Genomic DNA, 20,078 nt, shown 5'->3' with positions numbered 1-20,078 from the left:
CCTCTCTTAAATTATTCATTTGCCACTCAACACGGTCATTTCCTCCTCTCTTCTCACTCCACCTCAATATCTCATTAAAATCACCCAAATAAAGCCATGGTAAATCTGAGTGTGAGGTAAGAGCTCTCAACAAACTCCAAGATAGATGTATGAACCTCTAACCACCCATAAAAACCTGTGCACCTCCATCTCTCCTCCCCCAATCCCTAACTCAACTCCACATCTATATGATGATCCGACATCGAGAGTAAAATGACATCTAAACCCTTTCTCCACAACATAGCAATACCTCCAAACCTCCCGATAGAATCAATAGCCAACCAGTAAAAGTCACCTAATCTTTCTCAAATCCTCTCAAATTCGGCTCCGCTAAGCTTCGTCTCTGACAAGAAAGTCATCGACGGTGCCTCTCTCCGGATAAGATCCCGGAGGCTAGTAACTGCAGAAGGGTTGCCCAACCCTTTATAGTTATAGCTTATGATACTCATTGGGCTAGGAGAGTCTGCTCTACGGCAGACTGCACCTCGTGCCAACCCGAATTATCAACAGTGAAACAAGTTTTCTTGGAAGTCAAGTTAACTCCCTCTCCACCATCCATCATCTCCCTCACCCTCTTACCACCATATGCCAACCTCTCATTAGTTTCCACACCCTCCATGACATCCACTTTCTCTCTAGCCAGCTTATGCCATCTTTTACCACCCTTTTTAACCCCCTCATCCCCGTCCCTCCTCGCAAATAAATTGATAGCCATAACACCCCCTCCTTATTCTCTAGTACATTTCCTTCTCCATGCAAGCCATCACGTAGGTCAGTAGCCTCGCCCCCACTAACCATAATTATGTCTCCCTTTTCCTCAGTGCTACCCCCAACAATACCACTTGTCCCCTTGCTATTAATGTTCTCCACCATTCTCCTCTCCTCGCTTCCTTTAGCACGAATAAGAACAATCCCTTGGGTCCCTAATACCACTAATCCCTCCCCTCCATCACACTCCAGTTCTCCAGCCAACTCTAGCACCCCTCCACTCGATTTTTCGACACCTCCCACAACAAGGGACCCTTTCTACTTCTCACCAAGCAATCCCTCCTCCTCCCACTTCATTAAACACCAGTATAACCACATCTTTCCCCTTCCAAACTTTGTCCAGACCCCCCTACATTGATGGACTACGTCCCTCCCTATTATCACTCGTATTTAGCACAAAAAGCACCCTCGTGCAAGCATTCAACTCTGCCACCTCCTCTCACATCTTTTATATTCCCTTCCTAGGGGAGTAGGGTGGCACGTAAAGTTTTGCTCCACCCTATCACACTATCCTGATCATTCTCCTCATCTACACATTACAACAATCTCGTTCGATGTGTCCAATAGTTCCACACAAAAAACAAAAGAATTGTAGTCGTTCATAGGCCAGATAACCTTTATAACTCAACCATCCCTTCCTTTAACGTTTCGGAAGCGGCACAAAGGTTTAGTAATGTCCATATTCCCTCGAACTCGCCTATAATTCTCAAGTTACACAGTTCTCCTCAATCTCCATAAAATCTCCCAAGTTCGAAACTAGGGCTTTGCGTATCGGTGTAGTTTGATAATTAAATGACAAATTTTTAAGTATAATCTAGAAAGGGGAGTGTGTTAGGGTTACCTCAAACAGTTGTTCGTTGCCCGTGATCTCATTAAGGACCAACAATTGATTATCGAAGCACCACAGTCTCCCCTCCATAACTATTTCCTTATCTCTCCAATGAAAGAATTTGAAAACACAAATTGGTTTGGTCCAATCATGCGAATCACAATGCGTTCGTCAATCCCCACACCTGTGTCATGGTGCATTTAAAAACCTCCACGTTAAAATTCTTTTCTGTCACTAAATGTCCCACGAGAAGAGAAGAGACTTGATTTGTCTCTTCTTCACCTCCCAAAACAGCAGTATCGAAAACATCAATCTCAACATCATTAACTTTAAGACGTTTGCAGCGTTTGATTAATTCTCCCTCCATCATTGATGGAAGAAATCGATCCCTAGAGTTAGGTCAAGCCGTGCGAACAGGGCGAGTGAGCCTATCTTTCAAGGAGTTTTCTCTTTTTTTAAAATGAGAATGTCTCTCTCTCGTCTTTTCTAATGTTATACAAATGATCCCATGTGAAGGATAACAAGGGGTTTAACGTTCTTGTTACTTTCAATTGAGTGTTAAGCATAAATTACGATGCATACCTCAAAAATCACTTTTTTTTTTTTACATATCTTATAATTAGACAATGCAATTTAAGAAGTTGAGAGTATATGAGACGACATTCTTTAAAACCTTAGGACACAATGTGAACATTTTAGAGCAAGAAAACATACTTATAAAAGGATACCAAAATATGAAGGAACATACTGAATAAGAAGTAGTTGAGACTTTTGTTGGGTACGAATTCATACACCAGTAACATCTCCTCCCCGGCTAAGCAGAAACCCAACAATTTAACCAGATTTCTGTGTTGGAGATTGGCTATCAACACAACCTCATTCTTAAATTCCTCCACTCCTTGTCTAGAGATCTTTGATAACCTTTTAACTGCTACTTCTTGTCCATTTCGCAGAGTTCCCTAATGTACAAAGAAATTAAAATTAACTACGAGCCCAATATAAAGCTAATGAATTGTGTAAAAATAGAAACAATAACAAACATGTTGTGTAGAAGACAACACCTTTATGCCAAAAATAAATTGTTTGGCGTCTCGCATAGGTGGGAACGGGATGCTAATCATATCAAGGAGATATGAAAAAATACAAAGATATGTAATTTGACCCACCAAAAATTATGTTTATTTTGCCAGCAAAATTTATATATTAAATATAAGAGATTTTTGCGAGGATATACCAGGATAATAGAGTATTTTGTGGGGGATATATCTCACTATTTTTTTTTTTGTGGGTATATACCAGCCTAAATCTAAGTTTTATTAAAAGGTACCAAAAACACTATCTCCGACGAAAAAGTCAGTTTTTCGGCCTTTAACTTCGTAGGAACTCGCAAGTGAGCCACAAAGTGACAGTGAGGAAGTTGGAGGAATATGAATGTAATAGAAGCAATTGAATATTGCGCACTATATAAAGAGTGATTAAGCAAGTCAAAGGCTGGAAATTAGACTTTCTCGCCGAAAATAGTGTTTTTGGTATCTTTTGACAAAATTTAAGTTTAGGTTGGTATATCACCACGAAAGAAATTTAGTGAGGTATATCCCCACAAAATATCCTATTACCCTAGTATATCCCTGCAAAAAACTCTAAATACAATACGGTTCTAATGCTAATTTTGGATTGGAAATTGTTTTCTTCATCGAAACTAAATTGTAACTAATATATTACACAACACTACTTATCCTTTAAAAAAAAACTCAAATGTAACTAAAAGAGTGCGTGAGTCTTAATTGAGTTGTAATTGAATACTTACACATTTTGGCTAATCTTGACAGAAAACTAGAAGGATATTAACTACCCAAATTGCACCCAAAAAATGTACCTTTTTTCTTACAAAAATTAAAAGGAGAAAAAAGAGAGCATATGGTTTTGGTTTAGTATTTTTTGGTCATAAATCGTAGCACGTTTTGTTGTGGCTCAATGATTAAATCGTCGTAAATTAAAGAAAGTTAGGGTTTCGTCGCATATTGCTGGGATTCTTTTTCCTAGCTGATAACTCAACTAGTCAACTTACCCATAATGTGGTGTTGTATTTAGCAATCATGTTGGTTAGCTACAAGTATAATGTGGCGTTGTATCACTGCTAGAGTGCTAGGAGAAGGACGATAGCTGTAAGTAATTATTTTGTAATTTTTTTTTCAATATAATAATTATATATCAAATCTCAATCCGTAAATAACATAGGTCCGAAATCTAATACTTCCTCCGTTCTGTTTTAAATGAAACATTGGATGAAATGACACTATTCATTGATCAATTTTGACTCCAATTTATCGCTATTATATAAAGAAAAACATAGTCAAGTGGGATCTTGTTAGATTCGTCTCGAGGCATACTATCAAATTATAACTTTTTTATATTTTTTACGCGTACACAACTATAAATATTACTGACTGAAGAAGCGCGTTGGATTGCGTAAAAAAGCAAGCGTTTCATTTAAAACGGAACGGAGGAAGTATTTTTTTTTTTATTTTCTCACCCCCAGCAATTGGAGTTTGTAATGAGGCAGTACTATCTTTCTTTATGGATATCACTTAATGCGTTACCTTATAAACACTGCCAAATCCGCCTTGACCGAGCTTTAGGTCATCCGAAAAGTTATTAGTGGCTGCTTCAAGAACCCCCAGTTCGAACATTAAGGACTCCGCAGTTGCCAAATCATGAAACACTGTATTAACATAAAACTAGTTATTCGATTCGGATTAGATTTTGGGTAAGAAAAAATTTCATTTATTAATATTGTATTTTAAAATATTAACATTAAATACACCTTGAGTTAGTGGTTAAAAACTTTATTATATGAAGTTAATGTTACGGAATCAAAACCTATACTATGCAATTCTAAATATATTTTAGGTGTATTACATGAACTAAAATTCTCTTAGAGAGAGCGCCACGTGGCATATTATTTATTTAGGAACGCCTTTTAATGTAGATACTAGTATTTAGGCGCGAGTGTTGCCCCAGATTGGTATTGTTTTTCGAAGTTGATATGCATTTTTTTTCCATTCACATTAAAATATATTAAGTAAAAGCTCAACCTTTAAACTATACAAATATAATAATATGGACACTTAAAGCATGATTAAAAGTTGGTTGAGATGGTAATTGTGTCATGTATAATAGCAAGATGTCATCATATCTTGTTGCAAGCTAATTTTACTTTTGTTAATTGACATAAGCTATGTACACATTGCACAATTCTACAGGAGTAGCAGAGGTGTCACGTGGCGTGTATACATTATCACGCACGCCTTGTAATATATTTGTATAAATAGATATAATCCTTTTTTAACACCCAAAACTATAATTGTAACTGTTCAATCTAATTGATTTTGACTTATCTATTTGAGCATTTCTAGTCTCGCTTAGGGCATGTTCTCTTCGGCATAAAACAGCTGAACTGAACTGAACTGAACTGAACTGAACTGAGCTGAGCTGAGCTGAACTGAACTGAGCTGAACTGAACTGAACTGAACTGAACTGAACTGAACTGAACTGAACTGAACTGAACTGAACTGAACTGAACTGAACTGAACTGAACTGAACTGAACTGAACTGAACTGAACTGAACTGAACTGAACTGAATTGAATTGAAGTGAATTGAATTGAAGTGAATTGAATTGAATTGAATTGAATTGAATTGAATTGAATTGAATTGAATTAAATTAAATTGAATTAAATGGAATGTAATAAATATATAAATAATATTTAAACAATAATAATATGAATATTAAATAATAATTATGACGATAAGTAATAATAATGAATAATAATAATAATAATAATTGTATTTTGGATATTTTTAAAAGATAGTTATAAATAAATAATATTAATAATCATAAATTAATAATAATAATTAATGATAATAATGATAATTAATAATAATTAGTTTCTATTATTTGTATTAATATATTAATACTTGATGATGATATATAATAAAAATAATATTTAAGAAGTAAATTAATATTACTATTTTAATAATTGGATTTAATAATATAATAATATTTAGTAATAAAAATAATGATTGGGTTGGACCGCGAAAATTACATCATAAACCGTCTTGAAGCAATTTGATTGGTTTATGGGCTAAAAAACGTGGGTTTATTTGTGCGTTAACCTAAACCATGTTCATCCTAATAATAATAGTAATAATAATGAGTAAAGCTATAATAAACAAAATAATATATAGAAACAACAACAATAATAATAATAATACTTAATAGTAATGATATAAAAATAAATGATAATAATAATATTAATAATAATAATAATAATAATAATAATAATAATAATAATAATAATTAGTAAAATAAATTATACCAACATAATAATAATATTTAACAAAATGGTTGTAAAAGAATGGAGCTGAACTGAACTGAACTGAACTGAGCTGAATTGAACTGAACTGATTGGAGTTGAACTGAACTGAACTGAAAATAAGTTGGGGAGAACAGGCCCTAATTATGCATGTTTTATCAATACAAATCTTATTAATGATAAAAGAATATCGTCTAGCTACTTAATTAATGGATAGACAAAAAGTATTAAGAAAATATGTTTTACATTATGTGACACAATCATGTTTTTAAACAATTTAATTAATAATGATAATTGAAAAAATTTCTCGTTTGAAGTGTTACTAATTAAACCAAATGTACCTAATGTTAACCTCTTACATATTAAACTAATTAAAACTGAATTTTGAATATGTTTTCAGTGGACTGATATTATCTATTTTTCAGCCTTGTGATATATCATTTTATAATACATAGCCTTTCAGGACCATGTCCCTTAGCTTTATTGAGGTGATTTGAACGGAACTTATTGGTTTATTTTACATGATTTTGGTGCTCTTTGAACTTAATACTTATTTTATGTGTTTTCTTGTGCAGGTTAAATTATTAGAGTTGTATGGGTATAATCCAAGTGTGTTATTCAACACTCTTAAGAGGTACGCGAACATCATGAAGGATACGAATGTACAAACATCATCTACATATCTAAAAGTTAGTTCGCTAATGTGGTCCGACAACGTTGTCGGCGGCCGTCTAACAAGACAAAATAGAGGAATCTTCCCTTCTATGAGATACCTCACAGTCGTACATGTGTCGAGGGATTACACGTCTTATCAGAGGAATAGTACCTCCATAAATACCCCATCAGTACCATTTTGCAGGTACATTCTCTCACACCCAAAGTAGCTTATCTCTCCCTCTCTACTTTCTCTCTCAAAATATTCCTCGTAGGCACATGCTTATTTGAACGTTGGAGGGATTTCCTCACATCCCCCAGGGGTAGTTTATGTTTCCTTTCTGTGCAGTTATTCACCAGCGGACGCCAACTCCATTTATTAGCGGACTCTTCTCAGGACCGCTAACCCGTTCTATAACCGGAATAAATTAGTGCTAGAAGGAGGGGCTTCCCATCTTTTGTGATAAGAGTCATGGGTGACGCAACCAACACGAGTCGCGGACCACAAGGATTCGAAACCAGTCAAGGGTCGTCCCAACGCTTTATTGTTGGAACATTTATAGGGTAATGGGTTTGAAACTCATAAGGGTATGTACTAGAAGAGGAGGAGGTCTAGTATGCAAAAGGCTAGAGTGCATCAAGTGGCAAAACGCATTGATAAACCAAGGGAGACAGAAGACTGGCCGCGAGTCGCGACAACCGTCGCGAGTCGCGACCAGTGGCCCGTCGCGAGTCGCGACAGGTGTCGCGGGTCGCGACCAGCGCCTCGCGACTCGCGAGCTTTTCGCGAGTCGCGACGTGTCTTCTGCCTTGGAATGCGAAAAGATGCCTTGACGGTTTTATGTCCGTTGTGATGTTATGGCCTCATTTTAATGACCTTTAAGGTCCTTAAATCAGCTGATTAAAGGCCTTTGATGGGTGATTAAAATGGGGGTTATGGTTTACTCTAGTCAATGAAAGGTTTATTCTTCCATATAAACCTTGGGATTCCTATGAGTGAAGGGTTGAAGAAAATAGAATTTTCTATTCATACTCTCTAAATACTTCTTGCTTAGCTTAAGAGAAAACTTGCAATCTTCTCTTGAGTGTTCTTCACAAACACAAAACACAAGTTCTTGTTGATTCACTTAGAAGATCATCTAAGTGGATTGTTTCTCTCCATTGTATCTCATTAGTTATTTCGTGTTAACCCGGTGATCCTAGAGGGGCGAAATTAAACTAATAGGAAAGCGTAGTTTCCGTGCCTTGGAGTGGATATCCGGTTCTCTCATTGATCACACACTAACAATCTATTAGTTTAATTTCTTTCTTTTCGGATATGGCTCAATCACTCAAGGACATGACTATGAACTTCCAAAAGTTGGATAAGTTTGAGGGGGTGGGCTATCGGAGGTGGCAAAAGAAGATGCACTTCTTGTTGACCGCCTTGAATGTGGTGTATGTTTATCAACTCCTATGCCACCACTCCCGGAAGATGGAGAGGAAGAGCCTCTTGAGACTACTAGGAAGAGGATCAAGTGGGAGAATGATGACTACATTTGTCGTGGTCATATTCTCAACTCTCTCACCGACCCGTTGTTTGATCTCTACCAAAATGTGGAGAGTGCAAAGGAACTTTGGGATGCTCTTGAGGCCAAGTACATTTCGGAAGATGCTTCAAGTAAGAAATTCCTTGTTAGTAATTTTAATTCTTTTAAAATGACTAATGATCGGCCTATTATGGAGCAATTCCATGAGGTTCATCATATTTTGAACCAAATAAGATCACATGGTATGGTGATGGATGAGGCAATTGCGGTTGCCTCAATCATTGACAAATTACCAAATTCTTGGAAAGATACAAAACATCTTTTAAAACATAAAAAGGAAGACATGTCCATGGAGCAATTAGGAACTCATCTTCGTATTGAAGAGGGGATCCGGGCTCAAGATGGGGTTAAGGATACTACTCCTAGTATTCCTAAATCTACCGTTAATTTGGTAGAGGTTGGTGGGTCTAGTAAGACCAAGAAATCCAACAACAACAACAACAATAACAAAACCAATGTTGCAAACAAGAAGAGGAAGACCCTCTCTTGTTGGATATGCAATGGTCCTCATCTTAAGAGGGATTGTCCTTCTAACAACAAGAAGAAGACAAAGAACACACAACCTAGTGTTGTTCAAAACCAAGGTAACAATGCACATGTTAATGTAATTGAAGAAATGCATTTTGTTGCTATGATTTCTGAAATTATGTGTGTGCAGGTTGATGATTCTTGGTGGATAGATTCGGGAGCCTCTAGACATGTGTGCAATAACAAGGATTTCTTCAAGTCTTTGAAAGATTTGGATGATGGTCCAATCTTGTATATGGGGAATGATTCTACGGTAAAGGCTAGAGGCATAGGCCAAGTAGAATTGTTGTTAACCTCGGGAAAGACTTTAACTCTCCGGGATGTTGTGTATGTACCGGAAGTTAGGAAGAATCTTGTGTCAGGAGGTCTCTTGAATAAGTATGGTTTTAAAGTTGTTTTTGAGTCGGATAAATTTGTACTTTCCAAGGGTGGTATTTTTGTTGGACAAGGTTTCTTTTGTAATGGAATGTTTAAATTTAGTATTGATAATAAAATTGGTACTAGTTCTATTTACATGCTTGATGTTTCTTCTCTATGGCACAATCGTTTATGTCATGTGAATTATCGTAGATTATATGACATGTCTAAAATGGGGTTATACCTCCTTTCGATTTAAAGTTAGAGAAGTGTCACACTTGCTGCTAAATAAAATTACAAAAAATCCTTATCCTAGTGTGACTAGACAAACGGTATTGCTTGAATTGGTGCATAGTGACTTGTGTGACTTTCATAGTTCACCTTCTTTAGGAAATAAAAATATTTGTAACTTTTATTGATGATTTTTCAAGGTTTTGTTACATATATTTATTATTTACTAAAGATGAAGCACTAGAAAAGTTTAAGACCTTTAAAATCGAAGTGGAACTCCAACTTAATCAAAAGATTAAAAGACTTCGAACGGATAGGGGTGGTGAATATTATAATCCAAGTTATTTTAGTTCCATTGGTGTAATTCATGAAACAACCGCCCCATACTCACCTCAAAGTAATGGTATAGCGGAAAGGAAAAATAGGGTCCTAAAAGAAATGGTTAACACATGCTTTCTAATTCGGGTCTTAATGACGGTTTTTGGGGTGATGCAATTTTAACTGCATGTTACATTTTAAATCGAGTTCCTAATAAAAGGAATAAGACTACCCCTTATGAACTTTGGTGTAATAAAAAGCCTAATCTCAATTACCTTAAGGTATGGGGTTGTAGGGCAATTGTCAAATTGACGGAACCTAAAAGGAAAACTTTAGGTGAAAAAGGAATTGATTGCATTTTTTAGGCTATGCGGTACATAGCAAAGCCTATAGGTTTTATGTCATTGAGCCCAATGACTTTGTCTCTATTCACTCCGTGATAGAGTCAAGGGATGCAATATTTGATGAGACTAGATTCTCATCGATTCCAAGACCAAAGGACATGATACCTAGTACTAGTTCCAATGTTGTAGATGACATTTCAAATGATCATGATACTACAACACCGGAAATTAGGAAAAGTAAACGAATTAGAAAAGAGAAATCTTTTGGACCGGATTTTCAACTATATTTAGTTGAAGGGTCAAGGGAGTCAATTTCGACTCAAATTTCATATTGTTACAATATGGAGGAGGATCCTAGGTCCTTTGATGAGGCTATGAAGTCTCATGATTCTGCTTTCTGGAAAGAGGCAGTGAATGATGAAATGGATTCTATAATGGGTAATCACACTTGGATTTTAGCTAATTTACCTCCCGGTTGCAAACCCCTAGGTTGTAAATGGATTTTTGTAAGGAAAAAGAAAATCGATGGAACCATACTAAAACATAAGGCCCGGTTAGTGGTCCAAGGTTTTAGGCAAAGATATGGTATCGATTACTTTGATACTTATGCTCCAGTAGCTAGAATAGCTACTATTAGACTATTGATAGCATTAGCTGCGATTCATGGTCTAGTAATTCACCAAATGGATGTAAAAACTGCTTTTCTTAATGGTGAATTGGAGGAGGAAGTGTACATGAATCAACCTGAAGGGTTTGTGGTTAAAGGTCAAGAAACTAAAGTTTGCAAATTAGTTAGATCTTTGTATGGTCTTAAACAAGCACCTAAGCAATGGCATCAAAAATTTGATGAAGTTGTGTTGTCTAGTGGGTTCAAAATAAATCAGTCCGATAAGTGTGTATATAGCAAATTTGATAATAACGGTAAAGGAGTTATAATTTGCTTATATGTTGATGATATGCTTATTTTTGGGACTGATTTGGAACAAGTGGAAAAGACCAAAGTCTTCCTTTCCTCTAGCTTCTCCATGAAAGATTTGGGTGAAGCGGATGTTATTCTAGGTATTAGAATAATAAGAGGGAAAGGGTCGTTTTCTTTATCACAATCTCATTATATTGAGAAAGTGGTCAAGAGGTATAATGAGTCAAATTCGACTCATTTTGCTACTCCTATGGATCCTAGTATTCACTTGGTTCCGAGTAGTGGTACTCCAATTTCACAATTGGAGTATGCAAGCTTAATTGGAAGCTTGATGTATGCTATGACTAGCACTCGGCCGGATATAGCCTTTGCTATTGGCAAGCTCAGTAGGTATACTAGTAATCCTAGTATGTTGCATTGGCAAGCATTGAGAAGAGTGTTAAGGTACTTGAATAAGACCTTGGATTATGTCATAACATACAATAGAGAACCTTCTATCTTAGAAGGTTACTCGGATGCTAGTTGGATTTCGAATAAGGAAGATTATTCATCCACTAGTGGTTGGGTGTTTCTTCTTGGAGGAGGTGCCATTTCATGGGCTTCCAAGAAGCAAACATGTATAACGGATTCCACTATGGCATCGGAATTCATTGCTTTGGCTTCTTGTTGCCAAGAAGCGGAATGGCTAAGGAATGTGTTGAGTGAGGTGGACTTATGGGTGAAACCAATGTCACCTCTTGCTATCCATTGTGATAGTGCATCAACCATAGCTAAAGCATATAGTGAAGTCTACAATGGCAAGTCAAGGCACATTGGAGTTAGACATAGCTATGTGCGGGAAATGATAAGGAATAGTTGTATAACTATTAATTTTGTTCGGTCTAGTTTGAACTTGGCGGATACGTTTACAAAACCGTTGTCAAGGGAACTAGTGAACAAAATGAACAAAGGGATGGGTCTTAAGCCTATTGATCAACCTATGGTGAAGGAAAACTCTATTTGATGTCTAATACAACGTTAGATCTCAAATTCAAGGAGGATAGTACTTCTCTAAGAGGTTGGGAGCACTTGTTTAATACATCCCGAGGTTAGTGCTTGTTGCTACAATGATAAAGAGGTTGAATTTTATTCTTAATAAATCTTTGATAAGGTGCTCAATTGTAGGAGCATGTCCGGAAAGATTTACCTATGTAAGCTAGAAGTTTGGCCGCTTCATCAAGTCTTAGGCTTGACTTGGAATGCTTATGAATGGATATGGACACCAAGGCTTCATAGGTGTCGGAGGTTTTAAGAACCTAGTTTATGTTTGTGTGTATTAGTAACTTCAATAATTTGTAATGGTTATATGATTCAAAGCTTTGTCTATCATTATGATCTAAATTATTGTAAAGATTACTTTTACTAAATGGAAATTCAATCGTTAGATATTTCCATGATGCATGAACATGTGTGTTTGCGATTTATAGCAAGTTGAAAAACTTTTCAACATTACCCTATAAATGGGAGGAGGATTGTTGGAACATTTATAGGGTAATGGGTTTGAAACTCATAAGGGTATGTACTAGAAGAGGAGGAGGTCTAGTATGCAAAAGGCTAGAGTGCATCAAGTGGCAAAACGCATTGATAAACCAAGGGAGACAGAAGACTGGCCGCGAGTCGCGACAACCGTCGCGAGTCGCGACCAGTGGCCCGTCGCGAGTCGCGACAGGTGTCGCGGGTCGCGACCAGCGCCTCGCGACTCGCGAGCTTTTCGCGAGTCGCGACGTGTCTTCTGCCTTGGAATGCGAAAAGATGCCTTGACGGTTTTATGTCCGTTGTGATGTTATGGCCTCATTTTAATGACCTTTAAGGTCCTTAAATCAGCTGATTAAAGGCCTTTGATGGGTGATTAAAATGGGGGTTATGGTTACTACTCTAGTCAATGAAAGGTTTATTCTTCCTATATAAACCTTGGGATTCCTATGAGTGAAGGGTTGAAGAAAATCAGAATTTTCTATTCTATACTCTCTAAATACTTCTTGCTTAGCTTAAGAGAAAACTTGCAATCTTCTCTTGAGTGTTCTTCACAAACACAAAACACAAGTTCTTGTTGATTCACTTAGAAGATCATCTAAGTGGATTGTTTCTCTCCATTGTATCTCATTAGTTATTTCGTGTTAACCCGGTGATCCTAGAGGGGCGAAATTAAACTAATAGGAAAGCGTAGTTTCCGTGCCTTGGAGTGGATATCCGGTTCTCTCATTGATCATACACCTAACATTTATTGCAGGGGCACCTGAGTTCCACTTCAGGATGCCAGTGAATGATGAAAAAACTCCAACAACAACAATGTTCATCAAGAGAACTCTAGTGGCGTCCCATTCAATCTGGCACCTGCAAGTATGATGGCACCTTTGACCATGTTGCAGCATATCAAGGTCACATGTTCTTATACGCTTAGGTGGACGCCATCTGGTGCAAGGTGTTTCCATCCATCCTGATCGGGATCGCCCAGACTTGGTTCAAGAGTCTGAAACCGAATATTATCTCTAGCTTCTCTCGGTTGTCATCTACATTTAGTAATCATTTTGTAAGCAACAGGCGCCATGAGCGCACTATTAGAGAATTGCTTTTTATCAAGCAATGTGAAATAGAGAGCCTCCAAGATTTCATTGGCCGTTTCAATGTGGAAGCAGTCTCTATTCCGCGTCCCCATCAAGATGTGGTTGTCTTAACTCTAATGACTAGGCTGAGAGAGGGGTCCGTGTTCAGGAGCTTTATGGACCGCAAGACCTTCATATCTCTTGGACCCATTCTGGAAAAAGCATATGATTTCATCAGGGGTGAAGAATTTAATAAGGTCGCGAGCAGTCAACATCACGAGCCTGAAAGAAGGAAGGAAGAGAAGAAAAAGAAAGATAAGGGGCGCGAGAATGATACTGGTCGAGAAGAAAGAAAGCAAGAATCTAATGTGACTAATAAAGGGAATGACCGTGGGAGGGGTGAACGTAAAGAAAATTTTGATGCGTACAATTAGCTCACAACCTCTAGAGTGCAGATATACACATTGAACAAGGACAATGACAAGTGGTAACATCCAAAGCAGATGTTCCATAAGAATCGCGGCAAGAGTAAGTGGTGTGATTTTCATGGTGATCACGGACACTTGATTGAGGATTCTAGACATTTAAAAGACAATTTCGAGGATCTGTTACGAAGAGGCTATTTCACTCAATACAAGGCCTACACAAGGGATGGAGATTTTGAAAAGCCAACCAACCAGAATGTTCGGTCGCAGATTGGTGAAATTTATGTCATCAATGGTGACCTTATTCATGGTGGCAGACGGGCAGTATGAATAGAGCCAAGGCAAGCTTGAAAGAGTATGTAGTGGAGAAAGCCGCCAGTATTGCCAGCCATCTCTTTCACTATGGAGGATGCCAAGCATGTTATCTACCCCTCATGATGACCCTCTAGTGATCACTTTGAAGGTATCAAATTGTCTGATTCATAGGATCCTGTGGATGGAGGAAGTTCTGCAAACATACTTTATTTTTCTACTTTTGAAAAATTGATGATTGGCCGGGAACATCTGAAGCATGTCTGCTACCCGGTGATAGGGTTCAAGGGAGCGTTGGTGGTTCCTGATGGTCTCATAATGTTATCGGTCAAAGTTGGGGAAATTTTGAAAGCTAGAGATGTAATGGCAGAATTTTTTGTAGTAGATGTATCGGGAGCTTATAATGCTATAGTGGGACGCCCATTCATTCATGACGTCCAAGGAGTTGTATCTATTTACCATCTAACAATGTTATACGTCTCTAATCTAGGGACGACAACAAAATTGAGAGGAAATCAAGAAATGGCCAAATCATGCTATCTTACAGCCTTGAAGCAGCCCGCAAGAAGAAGCCCGATAAAAGATTTAAATCCACCAACGCGGAAACAAAGGAGAGATTAGAGGAAAGCTCTGGCAAATGAAGTAGAGTCCGAGAAAGTGGATGAAGAAATGATGGAAATATCTATGGAGGATTTGGAGTCTAGGCTTGATAATACGCCAAGACCCAAACCCGATGGAGAGGCAAAGCAGGAGGTGCTAGCTGAAGATCCGACAAGGACAGTCATTGTCAGGACATGGACCCAAAGGTCGGAGTTAACCTAGTGACTCTCCTTCGAGAAAACGATGATGTCTTCGCGTTCTCGACGGATGAGATGTCGGGAATAGAGCCGACCGTGATGGTACATCGTTTCAACGTCGACAGTGCAGTCCGTCCTGTAAAACGAAAATGCGAAATTTTTCTGTTGAGACAAACAAGGCCATCAAAGAAGAAGTAAACAAACTATTGGCGGTTGGTTTTATTGAATCATGTGATTGCCCAGAGTGGTTTGGCCAATGTAGTCATGTGAAAAAGGCTAACGGTTAGTGGAGACTGGAGAATGTGCGTGGAATTTACAAATCTGAATAGAAATTGCCCAAAAGTTTTCTATCCACTTCCGAGAATAGATCAGTTGGTGGATACCACTAGCGGCCATGCACTATTGAGTTTTATGGATGCATTCTCAGGGTCTATCCACTTCCGAAAATAAATAATGAGGCCGAGTATGAAGCAGCTATTGCCGGTCTTAGAATGTGCTTGGCGGCAGGAGCAAAAAATGTGTCTTTAAAAATAAATCCGCAGTTGGTAAATGATCAGCTCAAAGAAGAATTTGAAGCTAGAGGGGCCAACATGCAGAAGTACGTCGAGAGAGCCAAATAAATGATTGCCTAGTTGGATCAGCTTGAGATACAAGCAATTCCAGGGCTGAGAATACAAGAGCGGGTGCATTATCTAAGCTAGCCAACTCTAACTCATTCAGTATTGTAAGATTTGTCACAGTAGATATCTTGAAGGAAAAGTGTATTACATAAAAGATTGTGGTCGTTGACAGTATCAATCAGCAAGGAGAATGGTTCAGTGAGTTGGTAACATACAAGCTAATAGGGACGCTTCCTGGAGACCAAGCGTCCTCTAAGAAGTTGAAATGACAGGCAAGTTGGTACATTATGTATGAGGATGAATTGTACGAGAAATGTCTCAGTTTCCCACTACTAAAGTGTACAACAGCTGGGGAGTCCGCCAAGATAATAGAAGAGATCCTTGAAGGCATTTTGTGGTAATCATATAGGTGGAAAAGCTTTGGCACAGAAGTCACTAAGAGCGGGTTTTTACTGGCCAAACATGTTGACAAATGCTCAAAATTATGTGAAGAAGTGGGATAATGCCAAAGGTTTGCTCGCATAATCAATAGGCCTGCTAATGACTTGCAACCCATCTTGTGTCCGATACCGTTCGCCTAATGGGGAATGGATATCTTGGGACCATTCACGACAACAATAGGGGGTAGAAAGTTTTTGATAGTGGGGATTGATTATTTACAAAATGGATAGAGTTAGATTCGACAGCAAAGATCAAGGTAAACCAGGTCAAATAAATTATTTGGCAGAACATCATGACGAGATTTGGAATTCCATTGGCTATTGTCTTTTACCATGGCGTCCAATTTGACTATCGTCCTATACAAGCCTTCTTGACGGACTTCAGAGTAAAATTTGCCTACTAAGCAGTCTGCCATCCTCAGAGCAACGGGCAAGCGGAAGCCGCTAATAAACAGGTCTTGAATGCCTTGAAGAAAAAGCTGGATGACTTTAAGGGAGGTTGGGCCAAGATGGTACCGGTCTTATTCTGGGGAAACATGACGACTGAAAAAGAAGCAACAGGAGAAAGTCCGTTTAAGCTAGCTTTCGGTGCGGAAGTAGTGTTATCTTTAGAGGTGGGTTTGCCCTCTTATCGGATCAAGCACCAAGACCTTGATAAAAATGATCAGGCACTAAGAGAAAACCTTGACTTCCTACCAGAAGTAAGGCTTATGGCGGAATCGAAGGCGATTTCTTACAAGAATAGAATCAGCAAGGCTTATAATAGAAAGGTCTTGGAAAGGCCATTAGATGTTAGTGACATTGTCCTACGCATAACAGCGGCCACGGGTAAGGCGCACACAGAAGGAGGTTGACTGCTAATTGGGAGGGTCCCTACATCATAGCTAAGAAGCTTGCTCCCTGCTATTTCATTTTGAAGGGAATGGACGACAAGGAGCTAAATATTGTTGGAATGCTAGCGTCTTAAAGAAGTATTTTGTTTGATTTGTCGGATGTAATTGGCCAAGAGCCACCTTTATTATATAAAAAATATAAACTTTTGCCAACGTTCCATCAATTATTTTGTTATTTCCATAGATGCAGGGAAATGTATCAATAAATCCATATGATAGGCTAAGTACATTAACAGTCATATAACAGGCCTAGCACAAAATGAAAGCCATATAATAGGCTAAGTGCATTAACGATCATATGACAGACCTAGCACAAAATAAAAGTCATATAACAAACTTAGTGCATTAACGGTCATATGACAAACCTAGTGCAAAACAAAGCCATATGACATGCAAAGTACGTTAACGGCCACATAACAGGCCTAGTACGAAAACAAAAGCCATATAACAGGCTAAGTGTATTAACGGTCATATAACAGGCCTAGCACAAAATGAAAGCCATATAATAGACTAAGTGCATTAAGGTCATATAACATACCTAGCACATATCAAAGACATATGACAGGCTAAGTATATCCATGGTCATACAACAGATCTACCGCAAACGAAATGATAAAAGTAGGTCGAAAGCATGACTTACAGAATCGCAAAAATCTTTATTATTAAATATTAACTACTGGCTTGGCGGCCAACTATAACAACAAAATTAGAAGGCAGCCAACAAAGCGCATCAGAGTAATAAAGTACTTGCAATTCAAGAAAATATGATGATAATAATTGTTTACAAACGCCAAAACGGGCTGAATTAAGTGTGAAGCAAAATAGCCAAAAGACTATCAGCTATAAGCTATTAGAAGAGTAGGAAGAGCTGATAGATAGCCGCCAAAAGCATCGAGTGGGAGGGGTGTCCTGATCCGCTTTCCCATGGGTAAACCGGGGATCCGCGTCAGCATGAACAGCCTCAATGACATTCTAGTCAAACTGGAGATCAAACTTGCTCACGCATCTCATGGCAGCAGCCCACTCATCGTCGTATCTCTTGTGAAGGGCCGACACGAACTCATCAGAACCCTTGAATTCAGCAATTGCTTTAGCGGTACCCCGAGCCTTAGCCTCGGCCCTAGCCTCCACCGCAGCAATATCTTTATCTATCCTGGCAGCATCCAGAGCTTTGGTGAATGACTCTAACATTTTCCTCAGTCTCCTGTAGCAGAGTTGCTCGCGTCCTCAGAGTTACCAACTCATCTTCTAGGGGCTTCTGGGCTGCAGTCTTCGCTGCCAGGTCCTCCTCCACCTTCTTCAATAAGACCTCAAGGATTGTTTATAGTCGTCCGCCAGCTTCTGGTACTCGACATATTGCTCAATCAGTTCTAGGGCAGCATTGTTGGCCTACAAAAAAAAAAAGAGAAAAGGGGATAAGGATGGACGCGTACTAGAAGCTAGTCGTGAGCCAGCCGAGCAACAAGAGACATTAAAGACCCTACATGCCTATCTAGTGGCAATTGCTTTCCTTTCAGAATCCCATAAGCAAAGATGCGACTGTTTTCTTGGACGTCAGCATACAATGACTCGTCCTCTCTCACATCCCAGTCAGGCTGGTAAACCTTACCAGGAACGGTAGGCCGGCGACCGAACGACGCCGTCACAGCCTCACTCGGCATGACCTATTTCTTCTCGGTTCATTCATGGAAGCGGAAGAAGATGCCAAGAGAAATACTGGATAAAAAGCTTGGAGTCGTTACCATCTCCCTCAGCTTTTGGCGAATGAAAGAACACGAGCCCGAAAGCCAACTACCAGTTGATGGCTGATTAACAGGGCCGACACCCGCAGCCTACTCTTGACAGCCATCAGGGGAGGGACACGCAGGATCTTCAATTGTTGGCCTCTTGTTAGCAGTGTATCAACCGCAACTTGCTCCCGCCCTCTTCTCATTTCTCCTCCTCTCCTCACAATGGGGGAACACGAAACAGGAGCTCGGGACCCCATGGCGATACCATGAACACCAGAGGAACAAGCGACCGTAATAGTAGAGCCACCACGAGGAACAATCCTACCTAGAGTGCAGACTGTGTTGCTGCCCCCGTGAACAACACGGCGAATATTCTGTAGACCATTGTGGTTCCCTCCCAACGGCCGTTGGTGTTGCCATGTATATTCTCATAATTTTCAAAAAGGTAATCAGTAACTTTTCAAAAAAATTCAACTCCCCAAGGTGACACGTGGCACCCAATGAATCAACTTCACGAAAAGAGTTGAGTACAATAATAGTATTCTCGTCCCAGACAAACATCCTTAGCAGTCAAGACCCCAAAAGATGCTAGAGGACTAGTTGTATGGGTATGACCCAACTGTGTTAACGGACACTCTTGAGAGGTCCGCGAACATCATGAAGGACACGAACGTACAAACATCATCTATAGCTCTAAAAGATCGTTCACTAATGTGGTCCGACAACCTTGTTGGCGGCCGTCTAACAAGACAAAATAGAGGAATTTTCCCTTCTGTCAGATACCTCACAGTCGTACACGTGTCGAGGGATTACACGTCGTGTCAGAGGAATAGTACTTATATAAATAACCCACCGGTACCATTTTGCATGTACATTCTCTCACACCAAAAATTGCTTCTCTCTCCCTCTCTATTTTCTCTCTCTAAATATTCCTCGTAGGCACGTGCTGACTGGAGCATCGGAGGGGTTTCCTCGCATCCCCCCGAGGGTAATTTATGTTTCCTTTCTGTGCAGCTATTTACCTACGGACGCCAACTCCAATTATTGGCAGACTCTTCTCTAGACCGTCAACCCGTTCTATAACCGGAACAAGAGCATTTTTTGGCTTTGATAAACCAAGTTTAAGAAATAGAAGTGAAGTTGGGATCTGTAAGCTGACCAGTGACCTTGTACGAGTTTTCGATGCTTTAAGAATTAATAGTGATTATTGAAACTAGTCCTCCCCACGAGGAAGCTTCAATTCGCCCCATAAAGGAAAGAGGTTCTTAGTGGACTTTACTTAATCCCCGAAAATATCGCAAATAGGAACATGCACCCAAGTGCATAGTG

At 39.0% G+C, this 20,078-nt stretch overlaps 2 protein-coding genes across 3 annotated transcripts in view; one reads left to right on the top strand and one right to left on the bottom strand.

Moving 5' to 3' along the window:
* The window catches only part of LOC104882936 (cysteine-rich receptor-like protein kinase 25), a 34,806-nt gene that overhangs the window by 8,727 nt on the left and 6,001 nt on the right, over positions 1–20,078 (bottom strand). For both annotated transcript variants that reach the window (XM_010667360.4, XM_010667359.4), the window contains exons 3-4: positions 4,237–4,358; positions 2,385–2,595 (exon numbers count right to left, since the gene is read on the bottom strand). In XM_010667360.4, the coding sequence (XP_010665662.1) occupies positions 2,385–2,595; positions 4,237–4,358 (333 nt within the window). The remainder of the gene's footprint in view (positions 1–2,384; positions 2,596–4,236; positions 4,359–20,078) is intronic.
* On the top strand, positions 8,115–9,288 carry LOC130589763 (uncharacterized). The gene is made up of 2 exons (XM_057391311.1): positions 8,115–8,837; positions 8,912–9,288. The coding sequence occupies exons 1-2, from the start codon at positions 8,120–8,122 to the stop codon at positions 8,914–8,916; spliced, it is 723 nt and encodes a 240-aa protein (XP_057247294.1). The 5' UTR covers positions 8,115–8,119; the 3' UTR covers positions 8,917–9,288.

The sequence above is a fragment of the Beta vulgaris genome, chromosome 8, assembly GCF_026745355.1.
Source record: "Beta vulgaris subsp. vulgaris cultivar EL10 chromosome 8, EL10.2, whole genome shotgun sequence".
Taxonomy (NCBI): Eukaryota; Viridiplantae; Streptophyta; class Magnoliopsida; order Caryophyllales; family Amaranthaceae; genus Beta; species Beta vulgaris.
This window is presented reverse-complemented; position numbering and strand designations above follow the sequence as displayed.